This window comes from Vanellus vanellus, assembly GCF_965231255.1.
Source record: "Vanellus vanellus genome assembly, chromosome: 1".
NCBI lineage: Eukaryota > Metazoa > Chordata > Aves > Charadriiformes > Charadriidae > Vanellus > Vanellus vanellus.
In genome coordinates, this window is record NC_138905.1 from 213,013,177 (window position 1) to 213,032,990 (window position 19,814).

General features: G+C 41.5%; 1 protein-coding gene across 1 annotated transcript in view; it reads left to right on the top strand.

The window, feature by feature from the left end:
* The window catches only part of NOX4 (NADPH oxidase 4), a 112,004-nt gene that overhangs the window by 38,289 nt on the left and 53,901 nt on the right, over positions 1-19,814 (top strand). The window contains exon 12 of the mRNA XM_082482344.1: positions 10,820-10,880. Coding sequence (XP_082338470.1) covers positions 10,820-10,880 — 61 coding nt within the window. The remainder of the gene's footprint in view (positions 1-10,819; positions 10,881-19,814) is intronic.

Here is a 19,814-nt window from a genome sequence, read left to right on the forward strand (position 1 = left end):
CCTTGAGTACTGTGTTCAGTTTTGGGCCCTTCACTACAAAAAAGACATTGAGATTCTGGAGCGTGTCCAAAGAAGGGCTACAGAGCTGGTGAGAGGTCTGGAGCACAAGTCATGAGGAGCAGCTGAGGGAACTGGGGTTGATTAGCCTGGAGAAAAGGAGGCTGAGGGGAGACCTTATCATTCTACATCTACAACTACCTGAAAGGAGGTTGTAGCAAGGGGGAGGTTGGTCTCTTCTCCCAGGTAACAAGTGATTGGATGAGAAGAAATGGCCTCAAGTTGCACCAGGGAAGGTTTAGGATGGATATTAGGAAAAATTTCTTCACCAAAACAGTTTTCAAACATCGGAATAGGCTGTCCAGGGAGGGTGTTGAGTCACCATCCCTGTAGGTATTTAAAAGACTGGTAGATGTGGTGTTTAGAGACATAGTTTAGTGGTGGTTTTGGCAGTGTTAGGTAGATGGTTGGACTTTATGATCTTAAAGGTCCCTTCCAACCTAGACGATTCTATGTTTCTGTGTAATATCTGCTTTATATTAGAATGAGCGGCTGCTTCTTCAGATCCTCCAGAGGGTTTTGACCCTTCATTCGATGTCTAGACCCTAGTTCTGGTAGCAGGTAAGCAGAGATCAACTACCCACAACAGGTAGTTAGAAACTTTCTTTGAAACTAGAAATTTTCTTGTGTGTTATTGTGTGCTCTGACTTCACCTGGTTGAGTGCTGCATAGTGAATCTGCTTTTAATTCCCATTGAAGTAGAAGCTGGAAGAGTCTGGTAATAAGAAGCTCCAAGAAGTTCTGCTCTTTTGCTGGTTGTCCATCTTCCTGCACAGATGGTTAATTTGAAGCTGATCACATCAGGATGATTTGTAGTGTGAGATCTTTCTTCTCTGCCTTGCATATACTGTTCTATATGAGTAAGAAAAAGAAAAATTCCAGAGGGACTTGAATTCTCTGCTCATATACACGGATGGTCAAATCCTGGCAATGTCGTTTATACCATGTAGCAAGTTCGGGGGCCGGTATGTGTGTGTTTTTTAAAGTCGAGTTTTGAAGAGGGGAGAGGACAAGTTTGCATATGCAGATACTCAAATCCACAGACAAAATCCAAATATATATTGTTGAGGAAGAATACTTTGTCTGATTAGTACCCAAATTAAAATTCTATAAGTAATAATTACTGAGTCCCAGGTGGTGAAACTCTAAAGTCCGTTAATCATCTCAGAGTAGGTAGATTTACCTGAAAGAGGTTTCTGGATGTACATGACAAATTATAGTACTGTACCTAAATGTCTCAAAGCTATTACTTATTTATACATTTTCTACCTTTAAGTTTTTTCTTTTGGTTCATTTTTTCTGCAGATTGAGTTTTCTTTGTTACCTCTGCACCTCTATTTAATCCATTTGGTATCTGGATTTAGACATGATGGGATTACAAGCTGATGGCCTTGATCTGTACATTTACATTTTTGGGCTTGATGCCTTGTCAGAAAGGTCTCGGCAAATAATGCAAGAGTATAAACAATGTCAAAAGTAACACATTGGCTTTTGGAAAAGAAAACCAGTGTTTTGTAAAGCCAAGGTTGTCTTTATCCCTGGGTAATCCAGAGTTCATTTAAAATCAGTGAATGTATTAACAGTGTAGCGGTGAAGTTTTAGCTCTGCGCTTCTTTCAAGCAAGAAATTTAGTGCTGTGCAAAGAGCAAAACTGGAGATGATGGAGAAACACGTCCTGTACTGTAAAATTGAGAAATAGTCTCCACAACAGGAAAAGCCTACGGGCCAAATTCTGAAATACTTCATTAAAAAAACTGAAAAGTTTTGGAAGTTTGCCTGAGTAAAAAGTCTTCAAGGACATCAAGAGCAAAGTTCATACTGACAGATAAATACAATAAAACCAAAATCTAACATGATGACATTCTAATAAGGTTTGTTAAATATCTTGTGCAAATGGTTATGAAACTTTTCTTTATGCGATGATTTACAGAGCGTTTAGGGAAATGCAGATATTGTGAAGTATCTTGCTGGCAAATGAAAGAAATCCCTAGAGCTTGTCTGCTCTTCATAGAAGTAGAAAATCTAGCAGCTGTTTGACAAAGAATTTAAATAAAACAAAAATAGAGTAGATTAATATTTCAGATGCCTTCAGTACTTCCTTAGGCTTGTTTGTTTGGTTTGATTTGGTTCTGGGCTTAATAGTTTTGGAGTCAATAAAAGCCCTAAGTAAACCTTTACTTACATTTAAACTTACAAATCTGACTCTTGGATCAAGGGACCACAGAAATTGTTATATTCAAGTTCACTAAATCCTGAGTACTCCTTCAGAAGATTGAAACAGAAGGTGTTGATCCCTCTCGTGAGCAGTTTTTTTTTTTTTTTTCTCATACTGCAAAAGTAGATTTACAATATACAATAAGCATCTACTGACTTTAGCAGAGAAGTGTGTTTTCTCCCATCAGAGGTAGTGCTGCTAGGTCAGGTGAGACAAAGACTAGGAAGTGCAGGAGAACATCAAAATGAAAAATAAACAAGCACAACTTTTTAACGTGAATACAATTAACTTGTAGACAAAGTATTAGAGGAAATGAAGTGCCTTACCTCTTGCTGTCCTAAAATTAAGACCAGCTGACTGGCTGGGATCTGTGCTTTAGCCTGGCAAAATATTGATCTGTTGATGGTTCTTTCCATGAGTGCCTTACACCACTGGGAGCCAGTTTGCACGAGTCTGGAGGTGGCCCATACTTTCTGCTCAGGGATGGTGGAGCCTTTTGTGACATTTGCTTTCCTTGTTAGTGCATTTGTCAGCTCACGGCAGTGTCGCTTGGCATGTGTCCGCATACCCTTGGAGGACCTGGAGAGGCAGCCTTGGGCAGAAACATTGCGCTACGGCCTTGGCCTCCTTCAGGGACCAAGGCTTGTGTCCTGAGCATCCCATAAGGTTGTGGTTTGTTTTTTCCACTACCTAGCAATGTGAAATGCGTAAATTATATGGGCTGACCATTGCTAGGATTGGAACCTTTTTACTGTGTTACAGGCAGTTAGACTTGATGATCCTTATGGGTTCCTTCAAACTTGTGCATTCTACGATTCTATGGAAAGTGATGTGTCCGCTTGTGTCAGCAAGTTTTTTACCTCGGTTGAGCTGCAGAGACAAAGAAATACTGAGGAGTCTGTAGAAGTTTCTTTTTGTAGTGCATCTGTAGCAGCAATAGAGTAGCACTTGGGCTATTACAGATTTATTAGAAAACAAATAAAGTAATTTCATGTTATTTATTCAACAATGTATATATTTTATGCAACATTATATGGATTTTAAACTTACAACTCTTGGTGTATTTACAAACCTAAGACATCTATTACAGTAAAGATTTGTGTTTTCTGGTGATGCAAGAGTGAAATCAAGGAAAAAATGCTCATAGATTGAGACCTAAGAAAAAAAAAAAAAGATTGTTTTGAACACTGAGAGTAATTTAACAACAGAGACTGCAGGGAGTGAAGTAGCAAATGCGGAACGACAGCCTCACAGGAATTAGTGGGTGTGGGTTTGGTTTGTGGTTTATGTTACAGAAGTTAGACCCCAGATGACCAGAATGATCCTTCTTGGCACTGCAGCTGACCAGTGATGCATCCCGAGCATCCCACAGTGTTATGGTGTGTTTTTTCCACTCGCTAGGCTGCAGGTGTTTGGGGCTGTGTGACAAGGAGTAAAAGGGAATGGAAAGCGAAAGGGAAGAGTGTCTGGGATATGTTTCTGCAGCTGGGCTGCTTGCAAGGAGTCAGCTCTGCAGTGGGAGGGCTCTGGCTGAAGCAACGAGTACTCAAGTCATGGTGGTCTTGCCTTGATCATCCAGACACCCTTGATACTTAGGTCATGTTCCATGGTTAGGATTTCCCCACATTCAGAGGTGTTATAATGTCTGCTGATGTCTGCCAGTTAAATTAGGATAGCTGTAAGGCCAAGTCTCTAACAGGGAAAGCTTTTAGACAAAATCCGATCTAAAGTGACCCGAAACAGAAAAATAAACAGGGCCGTGTTAGAGAATCTCCCAGCCTTTGGGGCAGAGAGGTGTTCAAAAGAGTAACTCCTCAGATCAACGTCTTTTCTCTGAAATTTGCTTCCTATGGGACTCATCAGTTAAAACAAGGGTAACCCAGTGTAACAGAGTTCACCTCCTGTGAGTCAGACTGAAGTCTAGCTACTATTTTTTGGCTACCTTTATATAGCATGCCTGTGTTTGTCATCACTCCTCTTCATTTTCTAATGTCAGGATGAATCATTTTAGGAATGTTTATATCAGTTCTGTATGAAACCAGACAAGCTACAGCTTACTGAGCTTCCGAGGTTCACATTTTCTTGACAGTTGACAAAGTTGAAAACCCTTTAAACCTTTTCTTTTTCTTTTTTTTTTTGGTCTTTTTTTTTTTTTTCTCCCTTCTATGGGAGGCAAAATAAGTAAGTTGTGTTCCGTTCTTCCCCCCGTCCTGTCCTGTCCTGTCCCCGTCCCCGTCCCCCCCCCCAGCCCCAATTCTGCCTTGTTCCCAGTCATGCTAAGTGTTTGATGTGTTTTTCTTGATCTGCGTGAGGGTTTGTCTGAGTCTGGAGCAAGGATGGGCTGATGAAACGGGGTTCGCGGTGCAGCTGGTTCACCCTGGCACGCCGGCAGAGGATGGAAACAGATCAGGGGCTCAGCAGTGTTTACAGTCCCTATCAGGATATTTGCAAATCCATATTAGGATCATATTGTGGCTTTTTCCCCCACAGTGAAAGCTTTCTTTGAAGAAGTTTCCCTTTATTTAAGCAAACTCCGCAATGAGCTTTTTAGTTCCCAAAATCAGGCAAAGATGAGCTTTCACTTTGTTCTTCCAGCTGTGGCACAGATCTTCTTTGTAACTTTGGGCACTGTTCAGGCCACCTACCACAGGACCAAAGACAGAAGTTGGTGCTTACTGTGGTGCATCAGCTTGAGAGCAGTATCTCCACAGGAGATACGGAGCTTTATTTGCAGAGCCGCATGGGGGTACATAACTTGGGCATCCCTTTCATCTCCTTTTTTTCTGAAAATAGATATTCTTCAGTGTTATCCTGGTGTGTGCATCAGCGCTTCCGCGACAGCGCTGTAGTCAAAACCGAACATCTCTCTAAAAGAGTCTTCCCAATTCTTATGGTAGAGATGTACAGAACTGGAAACCTTCAGGAATTAACTTTCTATTTTCTTGCTAGTTTGCTCTTGACTCACCCGAGCTCCCTGCATCTAAAAAGAGTGTTTTACAATATTTCAATGGTATTTAATACCATTAGAATTATTTCACTAAGTTTTGTCGTGTTTCTTCTTCTGGGCAGGATTCTTGACTGGGAATAGAGACCAGTGATGTTACGTATTTGGGGTATTCTAAGCTGGAAACACAGGTGCTGATAACCTATTTTTCATTTACTGTATGTTTTGTTCTTGTATGAACAGATTCCTCCACTGCTCATTGCCTCCACTAGATTTTTATACCAGTATAAAGGGCGTGTAAAGTATTACCGCTGTGGTCTAACAGTAATTAGTTCACTCTGTGTTCATGTAAAAGCAAGACATAGAGGACAACTGAGAATCGTGTTCACAATGTAAAACTGATAAATAAAATACATTTCAAGTACGTATTAGTCTAGTAGTGCATTAAAAAGGAATTAATTAAATTATTAAGATTACTAAAAATTATTAAAAAATAGCATCTATATTTTATCTCAGCATAGAGATAAACAGAAGAGCTACAGCTACTGGTGAGTGTAATTAATTTGTTGGTTTATAAGTATAAAGTTCTCCAGAGACTGCTGCAAATTCCCTATGTGATAATTTGCATTTGTGTTTCGTGTTAGCTTGAAAAAAAGGAAAAAAAACGTATGGAAAGGTGTTTTTTCGTCAAGATATAGAATAATATGTACTCCATAAGTTTTATCTACACATAAAATACTGTTCTCACTGCTTTGAATGTGAAAATAGACACAAAAATAAAATAAAAATAGGCCTTGTAAACTTGTTAGCATGTGATTAACAGCTCTGAGGAAATCTACCAGCTTTCCAATGCGAAGAACATCGTTTGGGTTCTCCAGGGGTGCAAATCTGCACAGCTCTATTAAATTTAACAGAATTTCTTTGGTTTTCAATTGTTTTTGGAAGATGGCCAAATGCTGGCAGATAACCTAATGAGCGTAGCTGTTCTTACCTGTAAAATCTTTCACTTTTTAAAAGTATAGATAGCTTGAGGTTAGAATAAGATTAACATAGCTTCACGTAATTACGCTATCTGCCACGCTTAATTTGTGTACCATAGCGTTTCGAGCAAATGAGTGTGGCAAACGGGGTTCATTTAACTCTTCAAAATGCAGCGAGAGCTACTGAAAACCTTATCACTTGTGACCTTTTGTTTAACAATGTCTAATGTCCCTTCTCGTTGCAGACTATTCAAGTTAGTGATTTACCTGTTTGGAAAACATTATTTAAGGAAAAAGAACTAAGAAAAAGTATTTTTTGATTTCAAGATTGGCTAATCTTTACAATTTCCTCTTGGGCAGCGTACTGGGCAGTAAGGAAAAACTACGGGGCTGCATGTGGCTCTCGCCACAGTACAACTAATAGTCACTGGATTGTTTCTTAGCACTTCCAGGTTAAAAGGAGCAGGGGGAAATCCAAGTACTGTTTACCAAAACACATCTTAAGAACAATTTTAATTGGTTTTGTTCACAGCTGCAGAGAGGACATCATGCATTGCTGAGGCCACTTTGATATTCCTTTATTTGAGCAAGGCGCATGTGCTTAGTCTCTTGATTTCCAATTCCAGAAGGTGCTGCAGCTTGTGCTTGTCTTCATAGAACATAAACAGATGTCAGTTTAAATGTGTGTATGAGCCGACTGTAATAAGGATCTCGCAGCAGTGTTTAGCTGTGCACTGTTTTAAAGATGAGATACGGCAAATTAGAAGTAAAATAGGTGATCAAAGACTTAAATACGTAAATAAATCCTCATAGAGAAATTGATAAAGCGTGGAGTAGATGAGTGGGCGGGGGGTGGGTGGAAAACTGGCTGAACGGATTGTGATCAGTAGCACGAAGTCCAGCTGGAGGCCACTCAATAGTGGTGTACCTCAGGGGTCAATACTGGTTTGCAAACGATGCAAAACTGGAAAGAGTGGTTGATATACTAGGTGGTTGTGCTGCCATTTGAAGGACCTTGAGAGGCTAGACAAATGTGCTGACAGTAACCTCATGAAGATCATGAAAGGGAATTGCCAAATCCTACCTCTGAGGAGGAATAACCCCAGGTACAGCAGAGGGTGACCATGAGCCAGCAACGTGCCCTTGCAGCAAAGAAGGCCAAGAGCCTCCTAGGCTGTATTAGGCAGAGCATTGCCAGCAAGTCGAGGGAGGTGACACTTCTCCTCTGCTCAGCACTGGTAAGATATATCTGGAGCTCTGTTTCCAGTTCTGGGCTCCCCAGTATGAGAGAGACACGAACATATTGGAGCACAAAGGGCCATGAAGATGATTAAGTAACTGGAGCATCTCTCATATGAGGAGAGGCTGAGAGAGCTGGAACTGTTGGAGGAGTGAAGAAAACAGAGCCAGACTCTTCTCAGTGGCACCCAGTGACAGGATAACACAAATTGAAATACAGGAGTGTCCATCTGAACTTAAGAAAAAAAACAGTTTTTCTGTGGTGGTGGCACAAGTTGCCCAGAGAGTCCGTGGTGTCTCCATCCTTGGAGACATTCAAAGTGCAACTGGAGACTGTCCTGGGCCACCTGCTCTTGCAGACCCTGCTTGAGTAGGAGTATAGAAGTAGCTAGTCTCCAGAGGTGATTTCTAGTCTCCACTATCCTACAATTCTGTGATTTCATGAAGAAAGTCTAATATATAAGAGGATATTTTCATTGCACTTCATTACACATGCCCAGTGGTCTGTTAATAACACAGGACAGTTTACCCACTTCCATGATTAAATGTCTGAAAAACTGTCTTTGAATATTTTCTTAAGCTTCTGGAATATATTCCCTAACAGTCTGGAAAAAGCCATCATTTGGAGACTTATTTGTGTTTACGGAGATGAGAGGTAAAATAAGTGTTCTGTGCAGTAAAAACATAAATAAAATTTCCAAAGTTAAAATTACGGGTTCATAGGAAAGTCTTAAGTCAGAAGAGACCTCTGGAGATCATCTGGTTCAACCTTTTGGTGCAAGGACCATTGATACGGTTTGGGCTGGGTTGGCCACTAAAACGAACGGCAGATGCTCTCTTTTACTTTCCTCCCCTTCAGAGAAGGGAAAGCATCTCCCTTCAGGGAAGGAAGGATGAGAGAGCAGAGAGACTTATGAGTTTAAAAAGAAACTAAACCGGGACAGCTGTAGGTTAGGTTATCCAGGGACCTGGGAAGGTGAATTAGCAAGAGAAATTGCACTGTTTCTCCGGTACCTATTCCATGGTGAAGAATATTTTTCTTATATCCAGGTGAAATTTCCTCTGAAGCAACCTGTGCCCCTGGTCTCTCGTCCCGTCACCATGCATGGTGGTGAAGAGAGCACTTCCATTTTCTCTATGGCTGTTTTTTTAAGTATTGGAGACAGTGATCTCCCTGAGCCTTCTCTTCTGTGGGTTACACAAGCACATTTCCTTTTTTGACCTCTCTTTGTATGTCAGGTTCTCCAATCCTGTCATCGTCTTGGTGGCCCTTCACTGGACCTCCTACAATCTTTCTCTCATTTGAACTGGGGGAAATTCCCTCCGTGTAGCCTAGATGATGGGTGTGTTTCTTCTGGTAAGATTTAGCAGCACAATAAGATATTTCCAGAGCTCTCTGAGGAGCTCTTGTACCCAGTTATAGGTATCAAAATAGGCTTCCTAAAGTCTAAAGAGAAATAAATCTCTTTTTTATTGGATAATTTTTCAAAGTAGTGCAGAAAGGAGTTAGTCGCAAGGGTAATGTAAAGGATAACAGGTCTGAACCTATTCTGGATGGAGACAAGAAGTGTTCTGCCATTAACTTTAATGGAAGGAGAGATTGACAGACAATTTTATAGAAGATGTGCTGAACTGGGACTGTGCATAGTTGGACTAAGAAAATCACTCAACCTCCTGTGAAACGCAGAGAGCCCTGGGACAGTCCAGACTGAAAAATAAACTCTGCTAAAGGCTCTTACAGAAGTCCCCAGGAGAACAGATCTTTTTGCTGCCAGTATGCGACTTTCTAGCTGAGAAGCTGCTCACCTGCTTTTGTATGGAGAATTGGTCTTGATATTTTTGTTGGAAAACACTGCGACTAGCTGCAGCAGATACTGGCTTCGTTGTGTGAGGTTTGCCTGCATCCCTCCCTTGATGCCATTTTTTTGAAGGCTAAGACTTGCTGAAATAATTCTAAGTTTCCGTAGCAAATTTTTATAGGAAAACTTGAAATAAGACAAGGAATTAAATGTGAGTCTGTCCAGTAATCAGTACTCTTAACAAGAATGCTCTTCCCCTTCAGGAAAATGGAGTGGCTATCTGGGATTTTGTATTCCCTATTCGAGGTTGGCCAAGATGTGGAGAATACTAACCATTTATCTGTGTCTGCTGCTAAATAAGGAACTGATAGGCACTGGTCCTCAGCCCTGATGCCAGTGGTTTTCCACTCCACAACTGATTATCTTGGGAGCACTAATGGCAATGGTCCAGAACAGAGCCAAGAAGTGTCCTCACAAGCGTGGTTGGTTAATTCAATATTTGGTGCTCCAATTCGCTACCTGAGCTTCTTTGATTTATAATGTAGATGTGATCCTTGAATTTAAGCCCTTTCCTCATATTTGTAGCAGTAGAAAGAAAAAAAGACAGGGGTGTCATCTGTTGGGTGTTGGATTCATGATGGAGCTTGGATCAGTCATTAACAGGTTCTAGGAAAGGCATTGAAACTCAGTAGTAATATCTTCTTTCAAAAAGAAACCAATGGTGTTGGTTTATAGAAGGAAAGTGAAGATTTTTTTTCTTGAGGAATAGTTGCTTGTCTTGTTTATGTTTGAAATCATTTGGTGTACCTGCAAAAGCTGTCCAGACAATGCATTTGAAATCTCTCTGTAGCTAACAAGGAACAAAACTGAGGGGGCTCCTTAGACCTTTGACATGGCTTGACTGGAGGTTTTTAGATATCACGGTTTGGATAAGACTGTAAATAATATCATTCCTGTGATGATAGTCACAAGTAAGTAGCTCCGAGGTGAGGGCATAGGTGCAGAATGAGAGGGTAGTGGCTGCAAAGTGATTTTTATGATGTGCCATGCAATCTGCCGTTTCTCCTTTGCAAACTCTAAGCTCTTGTGAAGTCCAGCAAAATCTCAGTTTCCATTTAGAAGAAAGCGTCAGTTGTGTGAGAGTGATCAGCTTGAAAACGTGTGCCCTGACATTCAAGATCCAGAAGTCTCTTAAATGCCTCGATTTAGGAGTGATGGGGCAGTTCCTGCTTTTGACTGATAAGTGTCAATAGTAGAGGGAGCGTTTCTGGACTGTTGTATCCTCAGTTGAAATCATTGCTGAGTAATGTTAATGAAGTGGCTGTTCCAGATCACACCTCCAGACAAGCCTGTCCCAAACTCCTCTGTGACCAAAAGAAAGGGTTAAGACTGAGCCAAGACTAGCCATGCTTGGCCTCCTGAGCTGTACTTGTGCTAGACTTGCTTTTTAAAGGGATAGGCGCGAGCGTGGCTGCTCGGGAATGACCTGTTTACACCAGGTTCTGTCTTAACAACTGTACTTTAAATGCATTTTGTTATTTTCTTGTTACTCAGAAGTGGTCCTTAATATATTTAATATTTTTAGTGCCCTACAGATACCAAAGCAACGTTTGGGGTCCACCTTAAAGTAGTAGGAGACTGGACAGGTATGTAGAAAAACAATTCCTTTTCAGAGACAAATACCTTTACTTGAACTGTTATCCCTTTCTGGCTTCAGCAGGATTGTACCTTGATTGTGGTGTATCTCACGAGAGGTCATTCATGCTTGTTTTCCCAAAGTTGTTTTTATTACATTCTTGATGCAACCCCTGCTTTTTTCAGATGTGCATTTCTGCAGATAACGTGTTTTTCCAACTACTAACAGATCTTCTGATCGCACTGTAATAATTTTCAGTGTTCCTCCATTCCTGCCGCTTTTTCTTATTTTTTCGGTAGCCTGCTGCCCCCGTGCAGTGCCTCTGTGCGTCGCGGTGGCTGCAGAAATGCTGAAATGTGCAGCTCCCAGATAAGAGGATTTTGATGCCGGCAGTTTGGATGGCTGCCAGGTTAATTAACGCCTGTGGTACACTGAGATTACAGGTTGCTTTCATGTTCTTCCATGCTCTTCCATTGCTCTTTGAATGTCCTCCAGACCAGGGGCGTAAGCCAGGATTCCCCGCAGAGGAGAATGGTAATTTGCTGTTCCCTGTGACAGTTGTATACTCAAGTGATAGTTGTCGTTATTCCTTGGCGGCTGACTTTCTTCTTGCCTACCATAGCATTTCCTTGTAAGGAAGACAAATACACAGCACCATCTTCTTCGTTTCTTATGAGGAAATGTTTTCCCTGTTGATGTGTATCGGCTCGTGTTTTTGTGGAACTGAGACAAATGAGCTTGTCGCCCTAAAAGGGATTAGACCAATTTGGGGAGAGTAAGTGCACAAACGTCTGTTGAACTTAGCGGTCGTTCTGCATACTTGGCTGTGGAAGTTGCTGAAACTTTAATAAGCAAAGGGTTGGGAGGGCAATGCCATAGGCACATACGCTCCATAATCATCCTGATTTTCTCTTCTTGCTTGAAGTTTAGGATTTTGTCCAGACAGAGGCAGGTTATGGGCCTAATTAGGCTCTGGTCTGCTCCAATATGATGGCTCTTGTTGTTAAGCTTCATTCCTACCTGGGAGAGGACAGTAAGCTACTGGGACAACTGGGGTGGAGAAGTACTAGCTAAATGAGTTTTCCAAAAGAAGTGGCATCTTTGAAGTTTTCTGATTGCCTCTGTGGTGTGAATTGCTCTCTGTTAGCATTTAAATGTTATTCTCCCAACTCAGTATTTATATTCTCCATGGAGAGGCAGGTCTGCCTAGGCAGGAGTGTGCGAGATTCAGGGCACTGTCACATTACAGAGACCGTTTGTTGTATTACTTTTGCTAAACAGGCATGTCTCTCCTGGGGACAAACGTGCTGTCAAGAAGCAGGTGGTTTACCCAACCCTTTATGCTGCATCTGCACCACAGAGCCCCGTTCTCACGGGATCCCTTAAGCCCTGTGACAATTAATGGTCTCTAATCCGCTGACTGTTTGAGGAAGGATTATTATATTTGCCACATTCCTTATAATCTTTCTTAAGCGTGCTGTAATGGCCACTTCTGTAGACAGGATATTGGGCTGGAGGAGTTTCTATGCGACATACTGTCATTTGAGCTCTTCTCACGACCTGTTTTCTCAGCCTTTATCTCATTTATTCAAATTCTCTTTTGTATCACGTTTTCACATTCCTGACAGTTTATGCCTGGCACCAAAGAGAGTTAACAATTTATTTCAGAGAACTCAATTACAACCCTAAATTAAAAGGATGCAAGAAGAGTGCAGATATGCTGTGAAATGCAGGGAAGAACCGGTTAGTTTGAGACGTTTCTCCTCTTGCTGGCTTCAGCTTCTGCTGCCGGCAGCTGGGAGATGCGGTGAAGGAAGAATTTCCTGCCGGTAGCTGTACGGACTTGAGGAGGGGTACACACCGCTGGCAAACCAATTCTGCACGTTATGTTTCGGGTCAAGTCTCTGACACCGAGTCCTATGTTTTGAAAATTGAATAAAATACCTCGTGGCCTTAATGACTTTGGTTTGTAGATTGGGGACGCAACCGCACGTCAAGAGGGAAGATAAGGGGTAATAGAATTGTCAACTCCTGATGAGAAGTTGCTGGTAATGGAAAGTCATTTCTTGCCCGTATCCCAGTGCATATAATTTTAAATATCCATTAGAAGAAGCCACAAGAAGTGGCTTCTGAAAAAGGCAGTCACTCTAGAAATAGCTTTTTCCGTAGGAGCAGATATTTAGTAAATTTTCAGACAATACTGTTATTTGCTTTTTAAAACAATGATGTGAATAATGAAAAATGTAGGACAGAAAAAGTAGAGAAGAGAGGAAGAAACCTCAGAAACAGTAGGTCTGAGACCTTTGCAAACCAAGCAGTAATCCAGACCCCTAAGTGATGTGTTTCTTGCTCCATTGAAATGAAATGTACTATCTGAGCTTAGAAGAGCTGAGAAGCTGACCTTCTCAGAAGCAGATTTGGATAAAAGCACGACATTCCCTCCCATTTAGTAGTCAGTGGCATCCTTTAGATAAATTTCCAGTACAAATCTGAACTCTTTCATTTCTCATCTGTGTTACGGTGCTATTAGTAACTGTGTTGTGCTTAGCTTTCGTGTTCCTCACAGAAAACAGAGCCACACAGGCACTGGTATTGCTGTAATGTGCCCTCAGATGCCTGTGGAGCATATACTTTCACCTGAAATACTTCCCATGGCTCCCCTTGTAGACCTCTGACCTGCTGATGTGTGCAGTTTAGGATGAGATGAGTCAGGCCCCAAGCATGTCTTTTTTTTCTCTAGAGTAGATACATACATCACTACCTCAGAAGCAGTTAGTTTAGTTAATTGACAATTAGTTGGGACGGTTCCTAACGCTTTTTCCATCTTTTGCCATATGCACTGGGTACTGTGAATAGTTGGAACAGCTATTATAGACCTCCCTAAAGAATGGCTTCGCGATAATGTAATTACTGTCCTTGTGCTGACAAGCGATTACTGAAGTCAGCACCTATTGCATTAACAAAATGTTCTGTGGCACTGTGGTGGCTCGTACTATTAATGCAATTATTTCGTTATATTACAGAGGTGAAACCTATGGCTGTAGACCACAGCGTAGTTAGCCTGGCAGGACTTAGACACCCGAGTTACGACGGGTTTACAGTGGCTGAGCTGTGGGCATGGCGGACGTGAAGCCCCGGGGGTTGGGTTAGCCCCGTGGCTCAGCGCTGGGGCAGCGCGTGTGCCTCTGCGGCTGCCTGGTGGTTACTGCAGCTGAGCTGGAGCATGGCAACTTTAAACCCTACCGTAACGTTGCGGTCCCTGCAATGGCTCGTGCGCGGATCAGAGCTGGGAGATCGGTGGATTAGCTAATAAGTTAATCTTGTTGCTCGTCTCCCCTCTAAACACCAGTTTTGTTCTGCTTCTCTCATATCTCTGGGGTCACCTGTTTCTCCTTCAGCTTTGGAAAACTCGTCGCCTTAGTATTTACAAAAGGGTTTTTTGAAAGTTTTTTTTTTTGTCCCGCTTACTGTGTAGTTCGTCCTCAGCGTTGTCATCTATCAGCCTTATTCTTCTTCTGTCGTTACTGCTGCCTCAAGTGCTACTGCTTGTTTGGTTTTAAAGCTGACACTTCATCCGGCACCTCCAGAGGGGAAAAAGAGAGGCCACGGGCCATGCCTCCCGTCCAACCACTTGGCAGCATGGGAAAAAAACAAACCATGGCAGTGTATCAAGGCAGTGTGTCTCAATCACTAGACAAACTTCGGGGTGCGAGACAGAAAGTGATATTGATGATGGCGAAACAACAGACTTCTGAAGCCACGCAGCATGTTTTTTTGTGGAAAACAAACACAACGCACTCAGAGGCGTTATGGCGAATTGCGTGCCGTAAGGCAATAAAACATTGCCGCTATGTTGCAGTGCGGTGCGGGTACAAATGGATGTGGGACCCTGTTTAAAACGCTGCTGCTGTTCTGCGCTCTACAGTAATTTTTATCTTGTAGTGACATCCCTCTGCTGGGTAGCTGATCCTACTGTAGGGCACTAAAAATATTAAATATATTAAGGACCACTTCTGAGTAACAAGAAGTGATCCTAGCGGTGGCCGCAAGGCCTGTCCACCGTCCCGAGCAGCGTGGTGTTTATTGTGGAGGTGCCATAAGAGCACTTTAATGCCACTCATTGAACCTGAGACTACTGTCCTATAGGTTACTAAATGTCACGGCAGCAGGAGGTATTGATGTGTGCGGGAACTCTCCGGCTAGAGCCAGAACAGTCAGATCGTGGGGTACCGATCTGCATCACCCTAGTAAACTCTAGTACGCCTCAGAAAATACGTATCTTTGCTTAATTCTTCCTGCTAGAGATGAGGATATACATGGTCACTGGGTCATTTAGGTACTGAGTGCCTTATTTTGAATCTGACATCGTACGATGTGAATTTTTGTCAGATGTTGTCATAGTCCTTTTTCTGGAAGGTCCAGATTTGGAGCAGGAAGTCTCGGGGGAAAGAAAACATTTTTCAGTGAAAAACAACAATTTTCCAGAACATGGCAAATCTATGAAAGCATGGATCTTGTTTAACTCCCTGTGGACTAAAAACTGAGACAGCAAAGAGTACACACCCCAGATTTGTTATTTTTAAACAGACAAAAAATTTAAGGCAGTTGTTTGGGATTTTGAAGGCTGACTAAGGATTTTTTGTGTGCTCAGCAGAAGAAAATAAACATAACTTTTGAGTGGCTCTGAAGAAAGAACGATCTAAACTTGCTGGGCTGGGCGGGTTTGCCAAATTGTTCAGGAGTATCTACATGACCTTGTTAAGGCTTTGGAACTCCTGGTTTAGAGAATGCCTGAAGCATCCCGAGGCTCGCTCTGCATTGCTGCACTTAGCTGGAACTTTTCAGCAAGCATAGGAGCTCGCAAAAAAGCAGTATTTTATTTTCGGTAACCCCGGGGACAGTTTTAGCGATATTATTAAAGTAGTGGATCATTCAGTCAGTATCTACTATGTTCTTAGTAGATCTTGATTCAGACTGGAGGAATGTGTGAAGCAGAAGATGACAAGAGGAATAATAAGAGTACAAAGTCTGCCCGCAGGATGTGACAAGGTTGTCCCAGGATCACTATAACTGCTGCCGAGTTTCTTTAAAAAATATTTAGTCACTGGTGATGAACAGTTGGTCAACTCTTTCGCTATTACCTCAAGCTCTGTTTGATTTGGACCTTTTTTATTCCATAGTAACATGTATTCTGTTGTGTTTAGTTATTCCATGGGATTCCTGGCAGTGTGTAAAGGCGTTAATGATGTGGTACTGTCGGTTGTTCCAGCAAAATCAATGTGTGGGTTTGGAAGCTGAAGGCAGAGATGGGATAGATGTTATTTTCCCTTGTTAGATTTTACGTCTACCGATTCGTATATTGTCAGTGAATCCTACTTACACTTCTGAGAAAGATATCAGAATTGAGTGCTAAAAAGGTTTAATTGTGTTTCTTTTTATATAATTTGGCATTAGTAATAAAAGTAATACTGTTACATTAAGTTAAAATACTTAACAATATAATTAGTGTAGCGTAAGGAGTACTATTTTTATTCTTCATTGCCATTAATGTTCATTAATTATCTTATTTGTGACTGCAAACAAGCTCAATAAAAGACAGGATTAAGAGAATGGAGCAAAAGAAGGAGAACAGATTTAGTTTCCTGGCTCAAAGCTGAAAGCTCCTTTCCTCTGATTAAAGAATTAATGCTGAAGGTGAACACATCTGAATTTTTGGCTGCAGACCTCGATTGTTTTATATTAGTTGAATTCTAGCTGATTTAATACCAAAACCAGTATAACTTGCGTCAACTCCGATTTGAACATTTAATGAGCTTTACCTCTACAGGAAAAAAGATTTTTTAGGTGAGAAAGTTGCCTCGAAGGAAATCTTCTCCGACTCTGAAGTCCTTTCTTTATGCATCCTGTTATTTGGAAACTTCCACCTTTTTGCATATCCCAGGTTGTTTTTAATCATGTAATCACTATAGAAAATGACATGGCTGAATGCTGTAAATTATTTTTATCCTTTGGTACAATATACCACGGGATGTGTGGATGTTGCTGTAGTTAAGAACTGATCCAAGAGTATGAGGTTGGAGGGTTCCTTGCCGTGCCTCAGACGCTTTAAGTACCCTTAGGAACTACAGGAGTGAAACCCGTGGAGCACATTAACATCTACCAGCTGATGGGATCGAAATGAATGGAGTGAAAAAAAGCAAAAAGCTACTTTCTTCTTTGAAAATAGAGTCACAAGGTAGAAAAGCTCTAGGACATGTATCTGAGTGGATTGCCAGGCAAATTTCTGGTTTTGTAATCACTATTTATATGCTGTGTTTGCCTGTTTCAGAAGGCAAAGTTGCTGTCCTGGGGTTGCCTGTGTTTCGCCATTTTTCTGTTAATCTTTGCTTAGGGATGCTTAGGGAAGTCCCGTTCTTGTGGTAGTTTCTGTGCAGAGGTACACAGCTGCTTGAAGCAATGAAGTCTGGCTGGATTTTCTGGTTCCTTTGTGCGAGCGCCTTTAACGAGCTCAGGTCCCTAATGGTTTCTAGAGAAATTTGAGAGTTCACATCAAAACACCGGCTCTTTATGCATGCCTGCGCTTCCCTGGGGGCAACAGTGGACTCCCATAGAAGCCACTCAAGTTTTGCTGAAGAATCCCTACCAAACATCGTCTTGTTTTGTTCCCAGTTCATTGAAACTTCTTCCTCAGGGACAGAAGAAAAAAGCAGACACGCTTCAGACTTGGAATTAGAAGTTACTGCAGTTTAACTAAAAATTGCTAGTTAAAATCTCTGAAAAGTAAATTTGAAAGGTTTCTTTTTGGGATCCTTTTCTAACAGATTGTAAAAATGCTGTAGTTAATTAAGAAAAATATATTTCAAGTTTGGAACATTAAAAAAAATAGGAAGAACTTTTTTAGGAACTGTTGATATTTATAAACTTTATGATCAGAAGGGGCGGTTATCTTTATGTGCTCTGAACACCCGCATGACGCTTTAGAATTTCTTAGAATAATTTCTATACAGAAGTTAACATAAACATAAACCAAACCCGAAACTTGGGGTTGAAACAGTCTGCAATTTTTTCAGCATCAGCCTTTCAGCATCAGCTCTTTCTGTGCTGTTTGTGGAAAGGAAGCTCAAACTTTGTGATGATGTCATAATTTAGTGTTTTTCCTGGTTTGTATTTTTTTTTTTTAAACCCCTTTACTCCTGCATTTCAGCGGAAGAACGACCACTGGAAAACGTATGTGCATTTTAGTTGTTGCCTCTTTATGTTCAAATACTTACAGAAAATGAGCACGACACCTTTGAACCATCTATTTGGTTGACCTGTTGTACTAAGTTCAAGTTTTGAGACCTTGCATTTTTCTGCCTGTTTGCTTTCTGCACCCTCTTCACTTCTAACATTCCTTTTAAATCCAGAAGTGGGCTGGCTTTTCAGTAGAGGTCTCATCATTGATTTGGGCTGTGGTATGATTTAAAGTGTAGCTCTCTCTTGCCATAAAGATCACCAGCAGTGGTGGTTGCTGGGCTATTCAGAAGATGACCTATCATGCTCCCTTGTATTTCTCCTTATTCCTTGGTCTCTCCTACCTGTCTGCTTGTATCTGCAGGCGCCTTGTCTAAACTTGGATCAGAAGGGAGAGTGGCCATCACTTACTCAGAATTTATTCTGGGCTCAGCAGTTAACTCTGTGGGAGTTAATTAAAACTCCCACAACATTGCAAATGTCATCATGATCAAATAATGTGGTCAAAGGACATTTTCACCCTATTTGCACAGCAAATATTGTATTGCTCCTTGTTGGCATGATATTAGTGTTGCAGTTCTAGTTAGGATATCCCATCTCTTTTATTGCATTATTTTTCTTCTTCATTCCATCAGTATATTTACCTGCTTTTTGCCAGCTGCATATCTCTGAAGGGAGACCTTATTATGGCGTACAAGTCTCTAAAGGGTGGGTTGAAGGAGGATGGAGCCAGGCTCTTTTCAATGGTTCCCAGTGACAGGACGAGGGGCAATGGGCACAAGTTAGAACACAGGAAGTTCCGTTCAAATACACGGAAACACTTCTTTACGGTTCAGGTGACAGAGCACTGGCACAGGCTGCCCAGGGAGGGTGTGGAGTCCCCTTCCCTGGAGATTTTCAAGACCCGCCTGGATGCAGTCCTGAGTAATGTGCTCTGGGCAATCCTGCTTTGGCAGGGGAGTTGGACTAGATGATCTCTAGAGGTCCCTTCCAACTCTGAAACTCCGTGATTCCGTGATGATTCCGTATTCACACCCCAAACTTAAAACTTCCTTGAAACAGCAAATGTCTGTTCCAAAACCTCTTTCTATTCCAAGGTACATTAAAATGAGCGCTGGCATTGTTTATGTGAAGCAAATCCTGTGCCCCAAATTTTACCATCAATTCCCTACAGCCCTTTGCAAACCAGCTTTGCATTCATGTGCCCCACACACCTTCCTGTTGCTCCATCCAGTCCTTTGACATTTGTATATGCATTGTTTCTCCGATGCATCAAGCACTAGCTGGAGAATTTGGGTTTCACCGTAAGGAAATATAGCCAGTCCGTGATCCAAGAAGTTTTGAGGGACATCTTGCAGCCATAGCTCTTCTCTGCCTCAGTTCTCCCCTGGAGATCTGTCCCATTAAATCGTAAATATTATTAACAAAAAGCTGCCACTGACCAACTTATATAGTTGTCAACTACAAAAATAGGATTCCCGTGAAAAAAATAGGTATGTGACAGCTGCAAAAGTGTTACTTCTTCCTTCAAAGAAACAAACCGAACCAAACCTCAGAACTTGCACTGAAAGCACCGTGTTGTGACAATGGACCAACAGCATGTTTCCACAACTTGTCAAAGTAGATATTTCGGTATCTGCTATAAACAGGTTAGAAAAGTTTAGTTTAAAATATTTATGGCTACACATTTTATATGAATATTAACTACACA